The 23,989-nt window shown below is 38.6% G+C and overlaps 1 protein-coding gene across 2 annotated transcripts in view; it reads right to left on the bottom strand.

Moving 5' to 3' along the window:
- The window catches only part of NEB (nebulin), a 206,554-nt gene that overhangs the window by 78,605 nt on the left and 103,960 nt on the right, over positions 1-23,989 (bottom strand). For both annotated transcript variants that reach the window (XM_069472708.1, XM_069472715.1), the window contains 10 exons: positions 22,547-22,858; positions 20,821-21,024; positions 19,307-19,411; positions 19,057-19,164; positions 18,360-18,671; positions 6,401-6,604; positions 5,936-6,040; positions 1,483-1,587; positions 1,071-1,382; positions 251-355 (listed from right to left, as the gene is read on the bottom strand). In XM_069472708.1, the coding sequence (XP_069328809.1) occupies positions 251-355; positions 1,071-1,382; positions 1,483-1,587; positions 5,936-6,040; positions 6,401-6,604; positions 18,360-18,671; positions 19,057-19,164; positions 19,307-19,411; positions 20,821-21,024; positions 22,547-22,858 (1,872 nt within the window). The remainder of the gene's footprint in view (positions 1-250; positions 356-1,070; positions 1,383-1,482; positions 1,588-5,935; positions 6,041-6,400; positions 6,605-18,359; positions 18,672-19,056; positions 19,165-19,306; positions 19,412-20,820; positions 21,025-22,546; positions 22,859-23,989) is intronic.

Here is a 23,989-nt window from a genome sequence, read left to right as displayed (position 1 = left end):
ATTGCAGACCAAGGGATTTTTCCAATTAAACAATTCCAAGCATCAGTGAGTGTGCTGGATATTATTAATATATTATAGATGTGGTCCCATAATGTAATTAGGGACAGTATAGAATTATTGTAGAAAAATATATGTGTGGTTTTCACAGCAGGTTAAAATTGCTGACATGAGATGACTGCATTTTGGCTCCTGTATTTTTGTTGAGACTGTTGGGAAATGTACTGAATGGCAGGGTAAAATCTCGGAATACCTCGCTGAAGATATCCGCAGCGTGTTTGGCGTGATTGACAGAAACGGAGTCATTTGGCATCCACCCAATTCCACGTAGCCATTCCAAGTCGGCCTTGTAAACAGCCTGTGAAAACAAGGCCAGAATGAATTCAGCGACCTGCATTACCTGGTCCTATTTAGCCTATCCACTGGGCTGATGAAGAAATACAATTTAAACTCTATATAAACCAAGCATGACAAACCGAAGCAGCCAGACAAGTAACTTAAGAAAATTAATTAGGAGGCCAGGTAGGGTGACAAACTGGAGGATATGTTTTCTATTTAAAGGGGGTTAGCCTCAGTTCAGCTCCCGGTTATCCCTGCCAACCAGTAATGCACGTCCAGAGCTGCAACCTCTGAATTTTCAAGAGAAATAGGAAATCCTGGATTTGTGCAAGAAAACCTCCTTATTTAAAAAGCTTGGTGACTTAATTCAAAATTTCTAAACACCGTGTCAATTGAACAAGTATGTCCGTGCCTGCATCCTGTCCGTGGGCTGTCAGTATTTTACTTGAGATAAGCCTGTATTGCTATCTAAATTCTATAGAAATAATATTTTCACAATAATTTTCTTTAACCTGATACAATTAAGACCTGTATACTCACTACCGTCTATGTCTTGACACAAAGTCTAGATCCTTCCTGGCTTTGGTGATTTTGTTGCCATACTGTAATCTAACTAATATCAAATTCTTGGCTGAATAGAGATGTGAAGTGATGATACAGGGTTTAATGCCGTGAACTTTCTGGGGTTCATGGCAAAAGGAGAGAAGCGCTCATCCTAAAAGGCAGCCACTCACATCACTCTGCAGGTCGTAGGCTTTCTTGGCCTGAATCACATCGTTCTGGTCGGGCATGCACGTCCATTCGTGCAGGTAATTGCGGTAATCGACGTTGCTGACCAGACCCTGGCTTGATTTCGAATGCAGGATGGAAAGCATGTCCGCAGGGCTCTGGATCTTGGACTTCCACTTGGCCCACTGCAGCCGGTACTCCCGTTCATTCTGGATCTTGCCAGCTATGAGGGCCCACCGGATCTTGTTGTCATCCCTGGCTGTGCGGGTGCCCACGTAGTGTCCTTTCTGCTTCTCGTGGTCAAGCTTGTATTTATACTGGGATGGAAACACAGAGCAGATGGGTCACAGCATGTCCTCTCTGTGCACCTTGGGCATCTGCTGAAAAAAACTGAGAAGTTAAAAAAGGGCCACTCACGTCACTGGCAATCTCCCTGGAGGCCTTGGCAGCCTGGATGGGGATGGCGTCCAGGCGGACGTCACAGTTCGCCTTCACGTCTTCCCAACCCTCACGGTAAATTTTCTGAAAAGGAGAAAAATGAGGTATCATTCCAGATTCAAGTCTACCAATAGTCCCAAGGGCTCAAGTAGAATTAATGTCATAGGGGTACAGTTTTGAAGCCCCAGGACTTGAGAGCGGTTAAAGAAAAGAGAATGGGTGAGAATCATTCTATGCACCATTGTCCTGGAACGTGAAATGGTGTCTGGGGACCAAAGGTCTGGGCTTGACAAGACTCCTTTCATTTTCATTTGAATCACAGCTTCATGTGGTTGTTCATGCTTTGCAATCTCATGCATAACATAAAAGGGTTTAGCTTTGTTTTCTTGTGTTGGTGTATTGGTAGCACTGAGATAAGTTCGGACTTTTTAAAAAAAGTTATAATTAAATAATTTCTTTAACTCAATAATTCCATTTATTTATTTAATTCAACTCAGTTTTGTAATCTTCAGAATTGCAAACTTACATTTGTGCTTCTTTTTTTCTAATATGGCTTTTTAGATCTTATATGATTGATGGTGCATATTGTTTGGGAATGTTAAATCTTCTGAGGAAGCACGATTGGATGTAACAGCTATTGATTTGTTTTTTTTTTTTTTTGAGACAGAGTCTCACTCTGTTGCCCAGGCTAGAGTGAGTGCCGTGGAGTCAGCCTAGCTCACAGCAACCTCAAACTCCTGAGCTCAAGCGATCCTCCTGTCTCAGCCTCCCGAGTAGCTGGGACTACAGGCATGCGCCACCATGCCCGGCTAATTTTTTCTATATATATTTTTAGCTGTCCATATAATTTCTTTCTATTTTTAGTAGAGATGGGGTCTCGCTCTTGCTCAGGCTGGTCTCGAACTCCTGAGCTCAAACGATCTGCCCACCTCGGCCTCCCAGAGTGCTAGGATTACAGGCGTGAGCCACCGCGCCCGGCCTCTTGATTTGTTTTCAAAGAGAAGTTAACTAAAGTAGCGACTGATTTATAGGTATTTTTAAAATGTCTTTAAATAAATGTTCACATTGTCATGGATGCATTCTGTATCAACAATGGTGGAAAGACTCAGAAATAGTAATGATTTAAATATATAATTCAAAAATCATACCAATCATTAGGGGAGTTTCTACAGTACAGAAAGAAGTGAATTTTAATTGACAGTTTTATAGTTTTTGCATATCTGAAAAATGAATGCCCCAATTTTGAGCTTATAAGCATGGACAAGTTTTGCATGGATTTTCATTCACATTCTTTTTTTTTTTTTTGACACAGGATCTTGCTCCATTCTCTGGGCTAAAAGGCAGTGGCACAATCACAGCTGACTGAAACTTCAAATTCCTGGGCTAAGGCCATCCTCCTGGCTCAGCCACCTGAGGAGCTGGGACTATAGGCATATGCCAGCATACCTGGCTAAATTTTTTTTTTTTTTTTTTTTAAGAACTGAAGTCTTGCTATGTTGCCCAAGCTGGTCATGAACTCATTCAAGTTTTTGTATGCCTTTTAGGGTGACTTATTTTAACTCTTGACTTAATTTTCTATACAGAAGAAAAAGTACTCTCCATATTTAAATGTATTATACTAGAGAATATTTAATGCATTTATGTAATGCAGACATGTTATTATGTTATCTTTTTTTTGTTTTCAATCTATTTTATTACATATATTGTTACACTATTTTTCTTTTTTTTTTTTTTTAATCTGCCAATCTCTTTGTAGGGAATGTTAATAATACTTTTTTCTTTCTTTTATGGGCATAATGTCTAGCAATAGACTATTTTTTCTTACATAATAAATAAATTTTTATTTGTTTATGTGCCCAAATATATTTTTTCTTCGAGCTAAAAAATAAAAAAAAAAAAAAACACAAAAAACCTAGGGCTGAGACCTAACCTAACCTCTTCACCTACTAACTTTGAGAACATGGGCAAATTCCTTAACTTTTTTTTTTTTTTTTTTTTTTGAGACAGGGTCTTGCTCTATTGCCTGGGCTAGAGTGCCGTGGCATCAGCCTAGCTCACAGCAACCTCAAACACCTGGCTTAAGCGATCCTACTGCCTCAGCCTCCCCAGTAGCTGGGACTACAGGCATGTGCCACCATGCCCGGCTAATTTTTTCTATATATTTTTAGTTGTCCGCTAATTTCTTTCTGCTTTTAGTAGAGAGGGAGTCTTGCTCTTGCTGAGGCTGGTCTCGAACTCCAGACCTCGAGCGATCCTCCAGCCTTGGCCTCCCAGAGTGCTAGGATTATAGGCATGAGCCACCGCGCCTGGCCTTCTTTAACTTTTTTAAGTCTCAGCTTTCCATCTGATAAAAAACCAAATAATATTCTCTTACTAGTAGTTAATGTGAGGATTAAAGGAGTCAATTTAACATGAATTTGCTTTGTTACTCATAAAATCACATACAAATATTTTGCAAAAGTTGCACTTTCTAAGTGATGGCAGCAGTTTTGAATAGCGGATTTTATAAAGATTATAGTGATATCAATACCACATATAAAGAAAATGTCTGCACATTTTGGTTAGCAAACAGGATGTTTGATTTCTTCCAAAATGCAAGCCATTCTCATTAATATCTAAGTATCTAAAGTTAATAACCTTCCTTTTAGCACAGTTTTGAATACCAGTCTTGCTCATATCATGATATCAATGGTGGGGGTTCTAGAATTTTCATCTAAGAAATTTATCATGCAAAGGAAAATATATGAGACTTTTCAGAATTTTCCTGCCACAGATACCTATGGATTGAATTGGAAGAGGAATCTATGCTGCAGTGAAGAACTGATTGCCTCTTGATTCAGCCACAACAAGAATGCACCGCATAATGGTATTGATTATGGTCTAAAATAAAAAATATATCAGTGCCCTAAAACTGCATTTTCTTCCCAAACTTTGAAAAAATTAGTCCCCAGGTGGCTCATTAAAGTAGAATTTATGAAGTTTGGCACATGGTGGGGAATCTTTTCTTGGAAGGCTCCTTCTTTCACAAAGATTTATTATTCTGAAAGGATGCAAAGTTCCAAACCTTGGTGAATTGCACTCAGGTAGTATCCTTCTTCTAAGGTCACACTTATTCTACATGCAAGAATCTCTGTGATCCAGGAAGGTGGTATCTTTCTTAAACTTTCTTGAATTGTGTAGCCAGCCACAAAACTGAATTCTTTTGTATTCCCTAATAGATTCGTTTAGTTGATTCTCTTGCACTTTCCAGGCTTAAAATAATTTCTTCTGCAAATAATGATAACTTTGCCTCTTTCTTTCCAACATTTATTTCTTATTCTTACTCTTATGTAATCACATTTGCATCGATGAGAAGCTTACTCACATAACCAAGTACTTCCAGCAAGTGTTAACCGATGATGGTGCTAGTGGGTGTTCTTGTTTTAATCTCCCTGACTTGAATAAGAAGCTTACTTACTGAGTTGGCCTTTGATTTGAAATTTAGTTTTCAGTCATGTCAAGAAAATACTCGTGTTCTTTTTTCACTAAGATTTTATTTTTTAAAAATAAGAATGGGTATTGGATTTTGTCAGATGCCTTCACAATTTAATAAAATGAGCGCACAGCTGGTCTCTTTTGTCCTATTACATTATTAGGTTTCTGAATATAGACCCCTCTTGGCACTCCTGTATGAACCCCAATTTTTTGTATCATATCATTTGAACGTACTGCTGAATTTGATTTCTTAATATTTTATTTCAGATTTTCCCCATTATTATTGGTCTACAGCTTTCAATTTGTGAAACTATCTTTGACAAGTTTGGGTAATTGTGATTTGCCTTCTTTTATTAGGCTCCATGGTAATTTGTTTATTTCTTCAAGTTTTGAAAGTATTCTCCCGTGAAACCCCTGGGGGACCCTGGCATTTGCAAGGAGGAAGGAACGTGTTTAATGACTCTCTTAATTTCTAGCTATTAATTAGTCTAGCTAAAACAGCTAGTGATTTCTAGCTGTTTTCTTTTTTTTTTTATGGGGTCAATTTTGGTAATTTGCAATATTCTAGAAAATCCCCCATTGATTCAGGTTTTAAAATTAATTCACATATTTTTGCAAAGAATTCTCATAATTCTTTCAAATTTATGTGAATCTGTCATTAATTCTCCTTTCTTATTTGTGTACCTTTTCATTCCTTTTTCATCTTTTGTCCTCATTTAAAAAGGACAAAGGGGGAGATTCTGTCATGTTGACATTGGCTCCTCAGCAACTGGCCTTGCCCAGTGACTCAGCCAAGGATCTCCTTTCCTCACTCCTGTCAAGGGCTGATGGCAAAGGGTCTTCCCTACCCCAGCCCCCCAGTCAGTCTTCTCTCCCTTGGCTGGGAAGAGTTCCATGGTCATGTTACAACACCAATGGGTAACTTTCCAAACAAAAGGGAGTCTGTTGTGGTACTTACATTGCTCACATTAAGAGCGTTTGCTCTAGCAAGATTAATTTCTGGAGTATCTGGCATTATGTGCACTGAAGTTTTATCCTTGTCCCAAACTTCTCTGTACTTTGGCTACAGAAAGAAACAATAGAAACAAAATTACTTTGCAATTTGTACTTTTGCTAGTTTCAGTGCAGAACTTTTAACTTTTCTTTTGGATCTGATCCAAAATCTTTTCATGTTAGGGCAAAGATTTCTGGAATCTTGTCACGCAAGTTATTCAAATTTGATACGAAATCTGTATTAATACCATTTATCAATACATTGTGTTTTTGTTTAAAATTAATAAGTATAACCAAAACAATGCTATCAACATAACTTAATAAAATTTTTGTTATTATCAAATTGTTTTTATCCTAGAAATAGATCAGCAAGATAATTATCTTCTATTTATAGGCCTAATTCAATTTCAGTAGAAAAAAACTGACTTACAATACTAATATTTTCAGCATTTGATTTAGCAAGGACCACTTCAGGTGTGTCAACAATGCTTGAGTACTTGAGATTCACGACAGGTGTCCGATAGACATTGTCACTTAGAATATGCTGGGCATTTTTGACTCTCAGTACTTCAGGAGAGCCTTCAGGCATCCAGCCGATGCCACGCAACCACTCCAAGTCAGCCTTGTAGATGGCCTGCAAAGAAAACAAAGTTACATAGCAGCAGGAATTGGTTTTTCTTGGTGTTTTTTTTTTGTGTGTGTGTGGGGGGCGGAGGGGAGGATAAAATAAGGAAGTTTTTGTGTTATATTTTATCTTCCACAAACAGTAATTAAAACAGAGCACTGGCCCGACAAACATAATTGCGCATACACACAACAGTGTGTCGTCTTGCTTTGTTTCCTGCAGCAGGGGGTCTGAATTGGGGTGCCGAAGTCCACTCTAAAAGGCAGGATGATGTGGAAGCAGCTCTTCATTTGGGGTTATGCATGGAAGATTTTTATTTTTATTTTTTTTAGAGACAGAGTCTCTCTCTGTCACCCGGGCTGGAGTGTAGTGGCATGATCATAGCTCACTGCAGCCTCCAATCCTGGGCTCAAGCAATCCTCCTGCCTCAACCTCCTGAGTAGCTGGGACTACAGGCACGTGCCACCACACCCAGCTAATTTTTAAATTTTTTGTAGAGATGGGGTCTCAGTATATTGCCCAGGCTGGTCTCAAACTCCTGGGCTCAAGTGATCCTCCTGCTTCACCTCCCAAAGTGCTGGGATTATAGGGGTGAGCTGCCAAGTCTGGCCTGATTTTTGAATAATATTTAGGCAGCCACCATACTAGCCAATGTGGATTTTAAAGGAACAATAATGGGCTCTCCAGTAAGTTTTCTACATAGCAGCCAGAATGATCTTTTCAAAATTCCTAATTCAAATCTGATGTCACAACATCCCCCCATCCTATGGCTTCCTATTCGTCTGAGGGTAAAGATGCAAATCTCTTTCAGTTTGGGGTTTGCACCCGCCCCCTTTGCATATGTTGGTCTTCAGGCAGGAATCCTCCGTGTGCCCCTCATGGAGCCGACTCCCACTCTCCCTTCACACCTCGACAAACCAGCACTTTCTCAGAGGAGCTTTATCGACCTCTCTTCATAGCAACACCGATCACTCTTTCTCAGCCATCTTATTTTTTAATGATAGTCTTTAATTAACATCTGTTTCTTTCTTATCAACGTGAACTCCCTAAAATCAGGATCTATGTCTTGTTTTTTCTTCTTTATTCACCATTGCATCATTAGTGCTTAGCACAATGCCTGGCACATGGTGTGTTTCTTAAGTATTTTTAAAAGGATGATTAAGAATCCAATCACTAGTTCCACAATTTTGGTCTCAATTGAGTTTTCTAAGATAGTGCCTCTCTTTAAATCAGAATTTGCATGTTCTTAGTTATCTAAACCTGCTTCTCCAAATATAAACAAGTGGAGAAGCAGATAAAATTGCTCTATCTTAAACACCAGTGTGCTGGTTAATTTAATTTAATTTTTTATTTTTAATATTTAGAAATGGGGTCTTGCTATGTTGTCCAGGCTGGACTTGAACTTCTGGACTCAAGTGATCTTCCCATGTCAGCCTCTTGAGTAGCTGGGACAACAGGTGTGCACCACCGCACCTGGCTTGTGATGGTTAATTTTAAGTGTCAACTTGACAGGGCTTACCAGATAGCTGGTTAATCATTATTTCTGTAGTATGTCTGTGAGGGTGTTTCTGGAAGAAATTGGCCTTCTGGGACTTATACCAGGTTCTCAGGTCTTCAGCCTTGGACTGAGAATTACACCATTGTCCCCCTGGTTCTCAGGCCTTGGGACTTGGACTGAGCCACACTACGGGCCCTGGGTCCCCAGCTTGCAGATGGATTAACATGGGACTTCTCGGCTTCCATAATTGCATAAGTCAATTCCGCTAATAAATCTCCTCTCATAAATCTATGTTTATATCTATACATATATTCTATTGGCTCTGTTTCTCTGGGGAACCCTGAATAATATAACCAGTTATTCCTTTTATAAAAAGCCGTTCTCTTGCTCAGAAAAATGGTATTTTAATAGCTAGTTAATAGGATACGAGTGTCAGACTGAAAGTGTAGTAAAAGGAGTGAAAAATGTTAGGAAATTTCTACCTTAATGAAGAATGACATTTTACGTTTTAATGTTTAAAGTACAATGGCTACTCAATATTCAAAAGAAGGGATTCTCAATAAAAATTACCTACAGATTCTGAAGTTTCCCTTCCTCATTCTTTAAGAACTTGATTTATATGCACATCTCTGTGCACTAATGTGGTTCAGATTAATGAAGAGACTATATTTCTCTGGGAACTGTCTCGTATCTACCATTTGGCAATTCATTTCAAGTGATGAGCATTCTCTCCTGTACGAACTCATCCATTATAAGGAAATATCTCCTGAAGCTTAAAGGAAGCAAGTTCACATAATTTTAAAAAGTTATCCATTCTCTACAAGAAATAAATAACCTTATGGAATCTATCATTTCTAAAATATTGAATGGGCAGAAAATGTGAGTAAATCTAAAACTGCCCTAGGTAAATTAAGGAGACACCATATTGTGAAGAACACCAAGTTAAAGGAAACGTGGTTTAGAGCTACAGTCCCCAGCGCATGGGCTGTGGACCAGTACTGGTCTGAGGCCTATCAGGAACTGGGCCACACAGCAGGAGGCGAGCTGCAGGTGGCGAGCTAGCGAAGCTTCATCTGTATTTATAGCTGCTCCCCATTGCTCACATCATCGCCTAAGCTCCGCCTCCTGTCAGATCAGCAGTGGCATTAGATTCTGCATTATGGTGAGTTGTATAATTATTTCATTATGTATTACAATGTAATAATAGAAATAAAGTGCACAATAAATGTAATGTGCTTGAATCATCTTGAAACCATCCCCCCGCACCTACTCCCCTGCCCCCAGTCTGTAGAAAATTATCTTTCATGAAACTGGTCCCTGGTGCCCAAAAGGTTAGGGACTGTTGGTTTAGAGCATGCTCTTAACTTTTGAAACTGATTTCTTTTCTTTTCTTTCTTTTGCTTTTTGAGACAGGCTCTTGCTCTGTCACCCAGGCTGGAGTGCAGTGGTGTGATTATAGCTCACCGCAGCCTCAAACTCCTGGACTCTAGTGATCCTACTGCTTTCGCCTCCTGAGGAGCTAGGACTACAGGCACGCATCACCATGCCAGGCTTGAAATTAATTTTCGGGAAGATAGTGCTGTCCTACTTTAATACACAGTTGAAAGACCATGGGCATTCTTATGTTTAAGAAACTACAAACACTGCACATATTAACAAATGTACACAAAATTCTGATATCATCTTTACTAATGAAAATGAAAACCTTCTGAATAAACTTGGTAGTAAGGTAAGCAATTAATAAATTGGATAAAATACTAAAAGTGAAGTGCCTGTGCAGGGGGAATTGTGTTTTCCAGAGCACTGGAAGGCGTCATCAGGCAAAAGTGTGGAAGGCTTGCTTCCTGGGGGACACACTCACGTTGCTCTGCAGGTCATAGGCTTTCCGGGCTTGGATTATATCATTCTGGTCGGGGAAGCAAGACCACTGGTGCAGGTACTGGCGATAGTCCACATTGCTTGCTATGGCCTGGCCTTCTTTGGCAGCGTTGATGGACACCATGTCCACTGGGATGGTGATCTTGGCCTTGTTATCGTTGTAGACCTTTTTGTATAGTCTGTCATTCTGCATCTTCAACACATTTGCAGCCCAAACCAGTTTAGGGTCTTCCTTGGCGGTGCGACATCCAATGTAATGGCCTTTCTGCTTCTCGTAAGTAGTTTTGTACAGATACTGGTAGATGTGCACAGAAAAAAGAAGAGGAGTCTTTGCAAACTCACTTTTTCCAAACAGCCTACTCAAAATAATTCCATCTCCTCTAGATTACCTTTTGTGGGGATAGTTTTTCTTTAAATTCATACTATAAGTTTTGCTATATTGCTATATTGGGTTGTCTTCTGTGTCTATGTGCATGAAAATATTGTGAGCCCCTCTGAGGCAAGAACTGCACTTCTGAATTATCTCCCCATGTAACCTTGCCCCGTTTCCTGAGCTTCAGTTGCTGTTTGCCACCTTCAGATGTTTTGCTACAACAAGTACCACCTGTACTTCATATTACTTCAAATCAAATTAATTTTTTGTTCGAATAAATTTATTTTTAACTTGTAAACTTATTTTAAAATTTTATTTAAAAATGCACAACCCTATCTAAATGGAGAAATGTTTTTCTAGCACACATTTAGACAACCATGTAACTATTTTAAAAATACTTGTCCATGTACTGCATAAAATTATCACAGGAACCACCAGTAATATGCGTGCCACACTTTGAGTCACAACAGAATTCTTTGTACTCAAAGAATTAGACCTCTATAAATGCTCATAAATTAATTGATGTTGGGAAGATATTGAAAAGAAATTCAAAATCTGTGCTTGAATATAAGAATTACAGAACCAAGTACAGATGCCAGAGGATCCTCAAATTGTTGTAAGAGTTATACTTGACCTTAGGATTTTAAAACATGCCAATAACAATGACCCCCATTCTATTTAAATATAATTCCTGGAGAATTAAGTTATCCTCCCTGTGTGTCTACTAGTTAATGTTTGTGAAGGCTGGGCAAGGAGGAGCTCTTACGTCACTGGCAATGTCCCTGGACGCCTTGGCATGCTGGATCCCAATGGCGTCTGCTCGCAGGTCGTAACCGGTCATCTTGACATCTTCCCAAGCTTGCTGGTAGCGTTTCTGCAAGTGGAGAGTGCAATGCCACAGTCATTCTGAAGAGGGAGCTATTTAGCATCACTGACGTGTTCAAAAATAGATAACTAGCTGTTACACTAACATTAGTCTCTCCTTAAGAATTATAAAATAAACTGGTTTCATAATGAACTTGAGTTCCAGGAGATTTTTAATGACATTTAGTAAAGCTCTCTGCCAATACATTTTTTGTATAAGGACATGTAGGAGATAGTAAATCATGTAAAAATCAGGAAAAAATATGTATTGTTTGGCTTCTCATAGGAAAAAGCAATGATGGCCCACTGAAAAGGAGACATAAATATTATTTATATATGCATCTGTAGGTTTTAGGTCATGTTTTTGGAGAAACCATTGCATTTTCCTTCCAACAAAGATAGAGACACACATCTCTGTATTATAAACACACACAGACCCACACAGCTACTTATCATTAGCTTAAAGACTAGAAATAAAAGGAATGGTAAGAAAATGCCTTTTGCCAAACTCTCTTTGGAGTGTATCAGTAAGAGGGCTGGTTAGGCAGAGAGCACTTTGACAAACCAATGAACGTGTAGTGTCTCACATTGCTGATCTGTACAGCGTTGATCTTGGACTGCAGCATCAGTGGCGTGTCAGCTGGGATGCTCACATTTGCCTTCTCTCTCTCCCAGGCATCCCGATACAATGGCTGGTAAAAATGAAAAACGATGGGGTGGTTGATTTGTAAACAAATCAATTACCACGTGAGCAAAATTATGAAGTCATAAAGTACACTTGAATACATTTATAATGAATAAAATCATAACTAAATTTTATAGTAAATTAAAATGAATAAAATTATGAGTAAAATAAAAATTTTAAGTAAAACTAAATAAATAAAGTAAAACGAAAATTTCTCTTGGGGGATTCTCTGATAAAGTGTAGAGATCACATTTTGCCTTCATTTGCATTTTTATTTAAAAGGTGCCGATAGTGACTTCAGCAACAACACATTCATCTGCAATGCAATATGCATTTTAAATGGGTAAGAAATACAGTAGTGAAATTATTCTTTTCCATTTATTTGCATCTAATTATCTGACAAGTCAGTCCACATTGCAGATAACTGTGATAAATCCCCACTGCTAATCAGAACCTGATTTTCTTGGCCCAAATAACTGTCATAATGTTCAATATTGGGGTTGTCCCTGGACTTCTCAACCTATTTCATGATTGAATGATGACAAAAAGGTGGCAATTTTGTGATTATAGTATTCAGCGGCAGGCCTCCATTACAAGCCGGATTTCAAAATGTGATCACAGCGTGTATCAGGGTATGTAGAACATGAAGGAGTCTACCATGTGTGACCAAAGACTTATCAAAGCAAATAAAATATAGAGACTGCTAATTGATTGACTATATGAAGATCTATCTGACACCAGCAGTTTAAAGTTGACAGAAGTCTTCAGATTTCTTCAATTTGTCTGGAAACATCACCAACCCAGCTTACCTCACTGATCTGGACAGCGTTGATCTTTGCCTGGATTACTTCTGGAGTGTCCACAATGCTGGTGAATTTGAGGGCCTCCGGCCTTGTCCGATACAACCTCTCATTCAAGAGATTCTGGGCATTCTTCACTCTCATCACTTCCACAGAACCCTCTGGCAACCATCCGATACCCTTCATCCATTCCAGGTCTGCTTTGTACAGGTTCTACATGAAGCAGAGGAACACAAGGGCAGAAGAGTCAAATTAGTTCCCAAGAGCGGGATGCTTGCAAACACACGCCATCTCTATTTAAATCAGTGGGGGCGAGGGGCAAAGTCATGACACTCAAGGACAAACATTAAATGCTAACACTTGGGTCTTATGTCTCTGGCACTCATCTCTGGCAGAAGTTCACAGCATCCTGCAGGAATTGGAACAAGGCTCACAACTGGCACTTGGTGGAATGACAGACAACAATGGCACATAACTTTGTTTTTATACTACATTGAGTTTCTACACTCATGCCTTGAAGTCTACCATTTATATGTACCACTGAGAGTAACATCTGTAGGATTTTAGGAGGAAAAGAGCCTTAGATATATGCGTAATGAGAAAAATTGCAAACCTGTATCTATATCTGTCTCCCCACCCCCATGTCACGTAAACGTGAAATCCAACATTTCCTTATGATTACATCTATTTCTGAAATTTAGACACCTGATACTGCAAAGGTAATGGATCAGAACAGCTGCAACTGAAATTTTCTACCTACTTACATAGAATAAGAGACTGATTTTCATCTCGGTGAATAAGGTCTTGCTACTATAAGAAGGAATCCTCTATAAGATAGATAATGTTTGGGAAAAACTCTACTACCATGAATTGTACAGAATATGTTAGGTTCTGTTAATATTACCATTTAAATTATATCTCTGGGTAATGCACTGTGAGTAAACACACCAACACACATTTCCCCGGAGTCTGGTGGCAATATACGCACATCGCTCTGCAGGTCGTAGGCTTTCTTGGCCTGGATCACATCGTTCTGATCTGGCAGGCATATCCACTGGTGCAGGTAATTGCGATAATCAGCGTCGCTAACCAGGACCTGGCATTTCTTGGCTTGAACAATTGACATCATGTCCAATGGTGTGTTGTAAATTCCTTTAGACTTCTCATAAGCTTTCTTGTATTCCCTGTCACTCTGGATCTTGGCAGCATGTATAGACCATACCAACTTGGGGTCATCTTGTAGGGTGCGGAAACCCACGTGGTGGCCCAGTTGTTTACGGTAACCTTCTTTGTATTTGTACTGAAGTTGTGAAAAATCAGATTAAAAAAGACATATGAGAATAATGCATTGAGAGGATTTTTCTTTAAATGATTTCAGAATATTTTCTTTGTCTAAATGGAAATTGACTCAACATCGGCAGTCATACATTTCAGTTCACTTTAAAGAAATTAGATAGGACTATTTTAGGTAGCTTCATAGAGGACATGAATGAATCAGGAGGGAAATAGTATGGTAATAAAGAGTAATAAAAAAATAGCCCAAATTTACTGAGCAATCACTATATGCCAGACACTATTGTGAATGCTTCCAGTGTGTTCAGTTGATCCATATGAAACCACTGTTTTTCAGTCAAAAATCACTGAATAGCAGCAATTATAATTGAGTTGATCCTCACAATTCTTTACAAGGTAGATACTATTATTATTGTATCTTTCAGATGGGGAAAATTGGGCACAGTGAGGGTAACTGCCACCACCAAGGTTCCCTGGCAGGTGCAGCATTAGGTCAAATGTTCTCCCAGGAGTCCTGGAGGTACCTCAGGTATGGGAGAGGTTGTATGTGTGGTTTTGGAGACAGACAAGAAAGATGCATGTTTCAGAGATGGAAAGCAAGCTTGTTGGCTTGAATCAGAAGATGACAACAAAAAAGTCTATGGACAAGAGTTTCCACCTGATGAGTGTCTTAGGACTAGAGTAAGATGCTTTCCTTTTCTTTCTTATGTTTGGACAACATAGGCAAGTCTGGACAAAAGGGAGAGAGAGAAAACTGGCAATAAGGCAGATACTTTGGACCAGCTGTGGTTATTAACGGTAAAAATAAGGAACAAGAAGGAGGAAACAGTGGACACATGAGATAAAAACAGAGAAGACCCAGAGAAAGAGAAAAGAGTGGCTTAAATATTTGGAACTTTTTGGAGGCATGAGATGGAGTTGTATTAAAAAAAAAAAAAAGATTTGGAGCTGGAGTTGGGGTGGGCTTGTTAGGATAATTATTTTGACTGTTAGTAAGTTTTAAAATCAAAGGTTACTAAGAGTATTCTATATAAGCCTCCACTGTAAAATTTTGGATGTAAAATATGATTTCAGGATTCAGGTATGTCAATACCTGCAACCCAGGCACCCAGCCACGTGGCCAAGTGGATGTCTAAAGGGGAGCATTTCCATTCCTGTTGCATTAGGAATGGTGGCTGAAGAGAAAATGTCTAGCACCAAAAGCCGCAAATGTCCTAAGGTAGGTAATTTATCCACTATAACACCCTCCCCAAGCTTAAGTCTCATCTGAAACTATCATCTGTGATTTATATTTATGGAGAATGTCAGAACTATTTGAGGGATAAAATGACATTGTATTGGTTCCTGAATTTTTCCCAAGAATTTCATATAGACTCTTCATGATATTATGTTTCTACTTAGAAACAGCATCGAAGTTATTCACACATATACCTCACCTGTGCTATGATTAATGTTTTCCATCCCATTTTAATATTTTTAAATAGAGAAAGCCTTTAGAACAAGATGAAATGCAATTGTTTGCATGGATTTAAAAAACTCAAAATTCTTGAAAAATAGTCTGTCTATTTGTTCTATAGTGGAGAAAAACTACAAGAAAATAGAAGGACGCGTACCTCACTGGCAATGTCTCTGGAGGCTTTGGCTTGCTTGATTTCAATGGCATCTGCTCTTATGTCATAGCCTTTCTGCTTGGCCTCGTTCCAGTCTTTCTGGTAGAGTTTCTATTGAGGGAAAATACAGGTTTGTTTACAAGAATGGAAAAATAAATGATTATATTCAAAGTCATCATAATATAAATCATAAGGCATAATGAAATGTAGATAATGAGAAAAAAGCATTCATTCCTGAGTTCTTTTGGTTGTTGGCTATTTACTTTGGTTGTTTACTATATACTTTGTGGAGTACAGGATACTTCTGATTAAAAATTTAAAGCTAAACATCTAACTCTATTAATGTTTGAATGTTTACATTCATTACTATATGGCATGTTTTTGAAAATATCCCACTACACCGTATATGGAAACTAAGAAATCAATGGAGAAGCCAGAAAACCTTCATCAGCATTCCAGAGAAGATCTGAAAAGATTTCTTTCCTAATTCCGGCCTTTGACTTCTCAGACATTTCTGCTAAAGGGATGTGACATAGATATCATAGGTATCCTGCTGTTTAGATATAATTAAAAGTTGTCTTCTGGCATTCTTATGGCCTTGAAATGTCAAACAAGAAGTTCTGGATCAATCAGAAGACCTAAGAAGCCAACAGAGACTGTTGAGAGTAAAGGAGGACGCCAGCAGGATTCAGGTATGCCAACACCTGCAACCCAGGCACCCAGCCACGTGGCCAAGTGGATGTCTAAAAGGGAGCATTTCCATTCCTGTTGCATTAGGAATGGTGGCTGAAGAGAAAATGTCTAGCACCAAAAGCTGAAAATGTCCTAAGGTAGGTAATTTATCCACTATAACACCCTCCCCAAGTTGACAGATACTGCCCCATGCTTAAGCCTCTTACATTGCTGACTTGCATGGCGTTGATTTGGGCCTGCAGCATGGCCGGAGTGTCCGAAGGAATGGTGATGTTGACTTTATCCCTATTCCAGGCGTCTTGATACAGTTTCTGTGGAAAGAAGGGAAATAGAAAATAGGTATCTGAAACATTAAGTCTTAACGACTATTCAATCTGGAAAAATGTTTTTAGGTATGTTTATAATGGTTCATTTTATGTGTCAACTTGGCTAGGCCACAGCACCCAGATATTTGGTCAAACAGTATTATAGATGTTTCTGTGAGGTCATTTTTCAGATGAGATTAACATTTATATCAGTAGACTTTGAGTAAAGCAGATGGCCCTCCTTAATGGGGGTGGGTCTCGTTCAATCAGTTGAAGGCCTCCTGAGCAGGAAGGAATTCTGCCAGCAGACTGTCTTTGGGCTTAAAGCGCAACTCTTCCATGGGTCTGCAGCCTGCTGGCCTACCCTGCAGACATTGGACTTGCCAGTTTGCACAGTCTCATGAGCCAACTCCTTAAACTCACTTTCTCTCTCTACTCTCACTCTCTCTATAGACATACATGCACATAAATACATATACACACATTCTATTGGCTCTATTTCTCTAGAGAACACAGACTAATACAACGTTATACTACTTATTATGTAGCATTATGCTACATGTCTTAGTACTTAATAGGAGTTAAATAAATATTTGTTATCCTGTTATTCTAAATTGCCATGGAGTGAGATTTTTCACTGTAGTACTTCAAAGTGTGTGTGTAGGGGAAAGGCATGTTGGCATTTGTCAGAGTTCTACTTTGTGCGTGCCTTCATCAAACTACTCAAGAGATTCTTAGTGTTGCTCCTATTACCAAAATTCTTCGAAGAGGAACAGTCTACTGGCCCAGTTTGGGTGGCATCATCTGAAAACAGAAGCCAGAATAAAAATGCTTGGTAGTCAGACAGTTCTTACCTCACTTATTTGCAGAGAATTGGCTTTTGCCAGAACAACTTCTGGAGTGTCAACAATGCTAGTGAACGGCAAGGCTTCCGGTCGTGTTCTATAGAGTCTTTCATTCACGAGGTCTTGCGCAACCTTCACTCTGTTCATTTCCACGGAGCCTTCCGGCATCCAGCCAATGCCACGCAGCCACTCCAGGTCTGCTTTGTACACACTCTACAAAGACATCAGACAAAAATGTTCCAAATGTTAGACACACCTCCTCTCAGTTGAAAAATAAAAGACATGGGTTGAGGGGATGATAAGCATAGGAGATGTGTCTTCCAAAAAAGTAAGACCTGAGATCTTAACATGATTCAGGGTTTTTAATATTGATGACAGAAGTAATTTGTAAAAGCATAATTATTTATACTAGCCATGAATAATAACAATAATGCTGAACTCCATGATATAATTAATGGATATTTCAAAAAATAATATAATTGAAAAATTTTAAAAGGGAAATTTGTTGAATCTCATTCCTTTATAATCTTGTAATAAGTGACCCAAGGATACGCTGTTTAGTGTTTTGGATCTAGCATAATAGCGGAAACTGTTTTAGAAATATTCAGATGATTTATATTTGTCTGAAATATATTTTCATTGCCAGACATTACAAATGACATGAAGAAATTAGTTTGGAATCTAGGTCAGGGAATAAAGGACATGACTTCAGTGTGAGGCTCTTCATCTCTATTTTTCGCTTCCTGCAACATAACTCTTAAACAAGGGTTTTGTATTAAACAACATGAATGGTGCTCCCCGCCCCTCGCCCCTGGTGTGTGCGGTGCATAATCTATGGGTCTGTACACACAGGCACTGACCGGACAATTAGCAAATCTACAGCCTCCCATTCTCCCTTTCCCAAAGTTCATGTTACATACATCACTCTGCAGTTCATAGGCCTTCTTTGCTTGGATAATGTCGTTTTGATCAGGTAAGCACGTCCAGTGATGCAGGTAATTGCGATAATCGATGTCACTGACCAGAGTCTGACATTTCTTGGCCAGCAAGATGCCTAACATGTCCACTGGGCTAGAGAACTTGGTCTTCCACTTCTGGAATTCCTTTTTGTACTCCCTTTCACTGTAAATCTTCCCTGCGTGTATAGCACACATAATCTTGGGATCATCATCAACGCTCTGGGCTCCAATGTGGTGGCCTTTCTGTTTCTCATATGCTTCCTTGTATTTGTACTAAAATGACAGAAACACATGTTTGGAAATCCAGTTTTAGAACCACACTCATGCTGACAATTACAGATAGTATGAAATGGACAAGAATTCCATATTACAAACATTTTGGCATCTCTGAACTATTTAAAACTGTTTTACACCATCACGAAAATAACTGCAGCATAATCATATATCTTCATTGGTGGAAATTTTCCCTGCAGCAATTCTAACTACAACTCCAAATTGTATTTTTCTTCCTGTAACAACAAAGGTAAAGGTCTTGGAAGGTAGGAAGTGGGACTGGGGGAAATACATGTGGAAGCAATTGCAAAGTGTGGTCCACCAACCACAATACGTGTTGTTCAGTATTGTGGAGACCCAGGGTAATTAGAAGGAAGGTACTCACATCACTGGCGATGTCCCTGGAGGCCTTGGCACTTTTGATGGAAATAGCATCTGCTCTCAGATCATAGTCCTTCATCTTTGATTCATCCCATCCCTTGGTATAAAGTTTCTAGGCAGAGGATAATATACAACGGAAAATCAAAGTGTTTTTAGGAGGTTAATAGGCCAATTCCAGAACAGAAATTGTTAAGGGGGAAAAGCATTTTAATTACTCCTAGAAATGTTAAAGCGACAATCAGGAAATCGCTCACCTGGCTGATATTGGCGGAATTGCTCTTGGCCAGCAAGATTTCTGGGGTATCCGGCATCACATGGATGGAGGTTTTGTCAGAATCCCAAGCTTCCGTGTATAAATGCTATGATGGAAGAGGGTGGAAGGCCTTTTGTTAAAGCCAATAATATTATTGCTATTATCAAATTAAATTCACATTTAACCCTAAAATAGCTTCTTTTAAGGCAACTGGAACATGAGGAAAGCAAGTGTAGTGGGGAGAGTATAACGTGGCAATATTTAAACAGCTGTGCAATGGTTTCATAACTAACATGAAGCAATAATTGGTCTCAATTATTAATTCTTTTCATCCAGTGACTCAGAAGCTTACTCATAGGACCCCCAAAGATGGAGCTTGATTATAGAACTATGAAACAGTAGCAATTCCCAGACTTCAGAGTTAATCTCAAGTTCAAACCCAACTCTATTATTTCTAAGCTGTGTGATCTTGAGAAAGATATTCCTCACATTCCTCATTTCTAAGAGGGGGATAATCACATCTTTTTATTGAGTATTTTTGGAAGATTAACCATAACGTATGTAAAATGCCTGAGCCAAAGTAGGTACTCAACAATTTTTATGGTGTTTCCTATTGTTATTATCATTGTGGTTACTGATGATAGATGTGGTATAAAAGAGTTTCTGGAACTTTATGCCCCAAACTCGGGACTTTGCTTTCTGAGGCCCAATTTCATATTCTGCACTGAACACTAAATCCTACCAAAATGATTAAAAGACATCTAGACAGGTGTGGGAAAATTCAAGTCAATCTAAAATATGCATATTAAGGGCTGATCCGCTGGATAAAGAGTAAACAGACTGACAGAACTCCAGAGGAAAGAAATGATCATCTATCTCATGTAATAAAATATAGAAAAAATATATTTAATAACATCCTTATTTTCATTAACCTCTAACTGAAATACAGCATTTCATTCCATTATAAATACAGGCAATGAATTATAGTAGTATTGACACTACATGTGACTTTGTGAGCATGTAATAAAACTGAAAGCAGCAATAGTAGCTTGCTTTCAAAATTGGACTTCCACAACCTCAGGTGGAAGGGCAAAGCAAGCAACCAATTTGAATGCGTACTGGCCCTGCTATAAAACATAATGTGCTTCCCAGCCTTTAGAATGAAATGTAAATGGCTTATATTCCTTAACAGATTTGCACAGCAATGGCCTGAGTCTGCTCTGTCTAGGAAAATGTGCAGGGAAAGGTAAAGTGTTTGTGATGTCTCCAGGTCACTACTAGGAAGAGTATATGCATTACTCCAGGGAAATCATCCCAGGCTATGCTTCCACATGCACACAGAGAATTAGGGAGTGTGGTGTTGAGAAGAGCATACAAAGCCAACTAGAACTCAGGCAGAAGCTCTGTTGCCCATTACACCTCGTCTGTCAGGGGACCCTTCAGGAAATTTCCTACTTTATGAACCAAGTCAGTGGACGATATGACTCTGGCAACAGGAAATAGCTGGAGACTCACCTTGCTCATTGTCAGGGCATTATTCTTTGCCAGGACAATTTCCGGGGTATCTGTAATGCATGTGAATTTCAGCTGGTCTGCAGGCTGGCGGTACTTTCTGTCACTCAGGATTTCTCCAGCTCTCTTCACCTTCTCCACCTCTATGGAGCCAATGGGAACCCATCCAATGCCTCTCAGCCACTCAAGGTCAGCCTTGTAAAGAGCCTGAAAATGAAATAATGTCAAATGTTTATAGACATCACCTAGAGCCTCGTGCCTGATCTTGATTTAACATATACAGATACCGTATACTTCTGAATCTTATTCATGTAAATTTCTGGGAAGATCCACAGGATTGCTTTACTTTGGTTTAGAATGGCTAGTTAAATGCCTTGTTCTGAAGGTAGCCAATGTTTACTGTTTTAAAGACCAAAAAAATCTCTTTAGTAATATCCAATTTTAGTGATACAAAACCCCCTTAAGGAAATTACTGCCTGCTTCCTGAAACAAAGTGTTTATTCTCTGATTTGATCACACATACCTCCTTTTATGGAAATAACACTGTGTTAGAATACAGTTGGTTCCTGTCTTGTTGGGCAGTGGCCTTCACAGCAAGTTGTGTGATATAAAGAAGGAAAGAACACTATTGGCTGACCACATGTCGCATTAATGTGTTTTCTTGGGACAACAAAAATGGCATCTTTTTTGCATAATTCTATGTACATGCTTCTAAGTCAAAGAGTATTTATCTCTTTACTCTTATCTATCTTATCCTCAGTCCTCTTACTTGTCTTAGAATTCAAGTGAAAAGGTATATTGTTTTTCTTCTTTGAATTTAAATAATTGGTTGAAGAAGAATTTTTCTCATAAGGAAGGGTAACAATTCTTTTCATTTTTATGGCTTTTTGGGAAACTCTTTTTTTTACAATGCCACTACTTTTATCATTCTTCCAAAAGTTACTGTTTAGCTAGAGCTTGATCAAAAGAAGAAGCTGCAATAGCAAGGAGGTAGTATTTGAATTTCCAAAGGACAATCTACTGGCCAAAACAAAAGTGCCTAACATTTCTTGGGAGCTATTGTTTTTAGTTGCTTAGAAAAATTGTCTCAATATGTATAATTCATTCTTAAACTTCCATTCACAAGTTACAATAGATGCTTCCTATTGTAACTGAGTTAAGCAGACACAAAAATCATAATGCAATTGACTCATTTGGAAAGTTAGTTTGCTTTAAACCAGGAATTCTTGACCTGGCATCAATGAATTTGGATAGAAAAAATATATTTAATAACATCCTTATTTTCATTAACCTCTAACTGAAATATAGCATTTCATTCCATTATAAATACAGGCAATGAATTATAGTAGTATTGACACTACATGTGACTTTGTGAGCAACAGAAATCACAAATTTTTTTTTTATCCTATTACAGTTGTTGCAGACTTCTTAAACTACGCTCATCACTTCTTTGAATTAGTTATTACTCTCATTGCTAGAACTTTTTATTTAAGGTGTTAATAAAAAAGCATAGGTATTACTTCATTACATATTTTTTAATATTTTCATAGCAATACTTCAATATGATTGGTTTCATTAGAAACTAAATATATGTTTTATTTTATACATTTCATAACATCATCCTAAGATGGTGTCTGTAGGTTGCAATAGACTGTAGGTTGCACCAAATTCCATGGCCCAAAGAAGAACCCTTTTAAATACATGGCTGAAGAATATCAGACCAACTCACATCACTCTGCAGGTCATAGGCCTTGCGAGCCTGAATGACATCGTTCTGATCAGGCAGGCAGATCCATTCGTGTAGGGGATGCTTGTAGTCTACGTCGCTTACAAGGATCTGACACTTCTTGGCCTGCACCACCGCCAGCATGTCCACTGGGCTGCTGAACTTGGTCTTCCACTTCTCAAAGTCTTTCTTATACTCCCTGTCACTCTGTATCTTGGCTGCGTGGATGGACCACAACATCTTGGGATCGTCCTGAATATTCCGAGCCCCAATGTGGTGGCCAAGCTGTTTGCGGTAGCCTTCCTTGTACTTGTACTGAAAAAAGAAAAAGAGTCTCATGATAAGAATGTCTTAAATATATCACATTTCATAGATTTACATGCATTATTTATTTTTATTTTCTCCATCATTATCATGAGGGAGAAAGGTGAATATTATCAATCACATTTTATAAAGTAGGAAACTAAACTCTAGAGGGGTTAAGTGATTTGTCCAAGGTCACATCACAAGTAGGTGGCAGGGCTGAGCCTGGAATGGAGCGTTTTTCATTCCAAATATTTTTCCTCCTCCCAATACTATACTACTTAGTTTATATTTGATTCCTTAACAAGTAAAGGTAAAATGTTTTGTACAGTCTAGTAGAGCATCTACTTAAAGACAGTTATTTTTTCTAAAAATGCTTGATATTAAGAATATTTTAGAATACTCCCTTGTTATTAGACTTCATAATAAATTCCCTGGTCAAGGTTGTGATAGCATTTATGTGTCACCAGGAAATGGCTTCCTTATTAGCCTGTCAATGTCACTGAGCTTTCATTATGAGTGAATCTATCTATTTCTAAAATTCAAGAATAACACATTATGGTCTGTTTTACCATGAGACGATCATGGTGTGGACTTCTACAGCTTAACAGCAAGAAAAGTTTTGGTAATAGAAAGAATGAAGCATAAGTCCAAGGCATAGGGCCCTTCCAGAAGAAGGATAGTGTGGATTTGGGTGCTAAAGAGGCTTGGTACAGAATGAGGGCATGGGGCACCCTCAGAAGGTGTTTCTCATGTGAAGAAAAAGAGGGGAGAGAAGAGCAAGTGGGGCTGAGAAAAGCTTTGCCAACTGCACAATCTGTTCTTGCGTCCAGTTAGGGGCATCTTAGCAGGAGAGCCTCACTGATAGTTATTATACAAAGGATAAAACAAAGCTCTAACATGTATCCATCATCTAGTCCCTTTTAATGCCAGAGTAAATGGATAGAAGGAGTAGGAAAGAATCCACATTTTTATTGGCTGATTTCACTGGGTATTAATCTCTTTAATTTCACAAACATCCTAGGTCAACTGATGCTCAATTTCTGAGGCTTAAAAATGTAAACCCATTTTTAGTGTCCAAAAAACACTTTAAAAATTAATATGCCTCTGTCTTTGATTAACAGGCATAATGGACATAGAATT

This window comes from Eulemur rufifrons, chromosome 1 (assembly GCF_041146395.1).
Source record: "Eulemur rufifrons isolate Redbay chromosome 1, OSU_ERuf_1, whole genome shotgun sequence".
Classification (NCBI taxonomy): Eukaryota; Metazoa; Chordata; class Mammalia; order Primates; family Lemuridae; genus Eulemur; species Eulemur rufifrons.
This window is presented reverse-complemented; position numbering and strand designations above follow the sequence as displayed.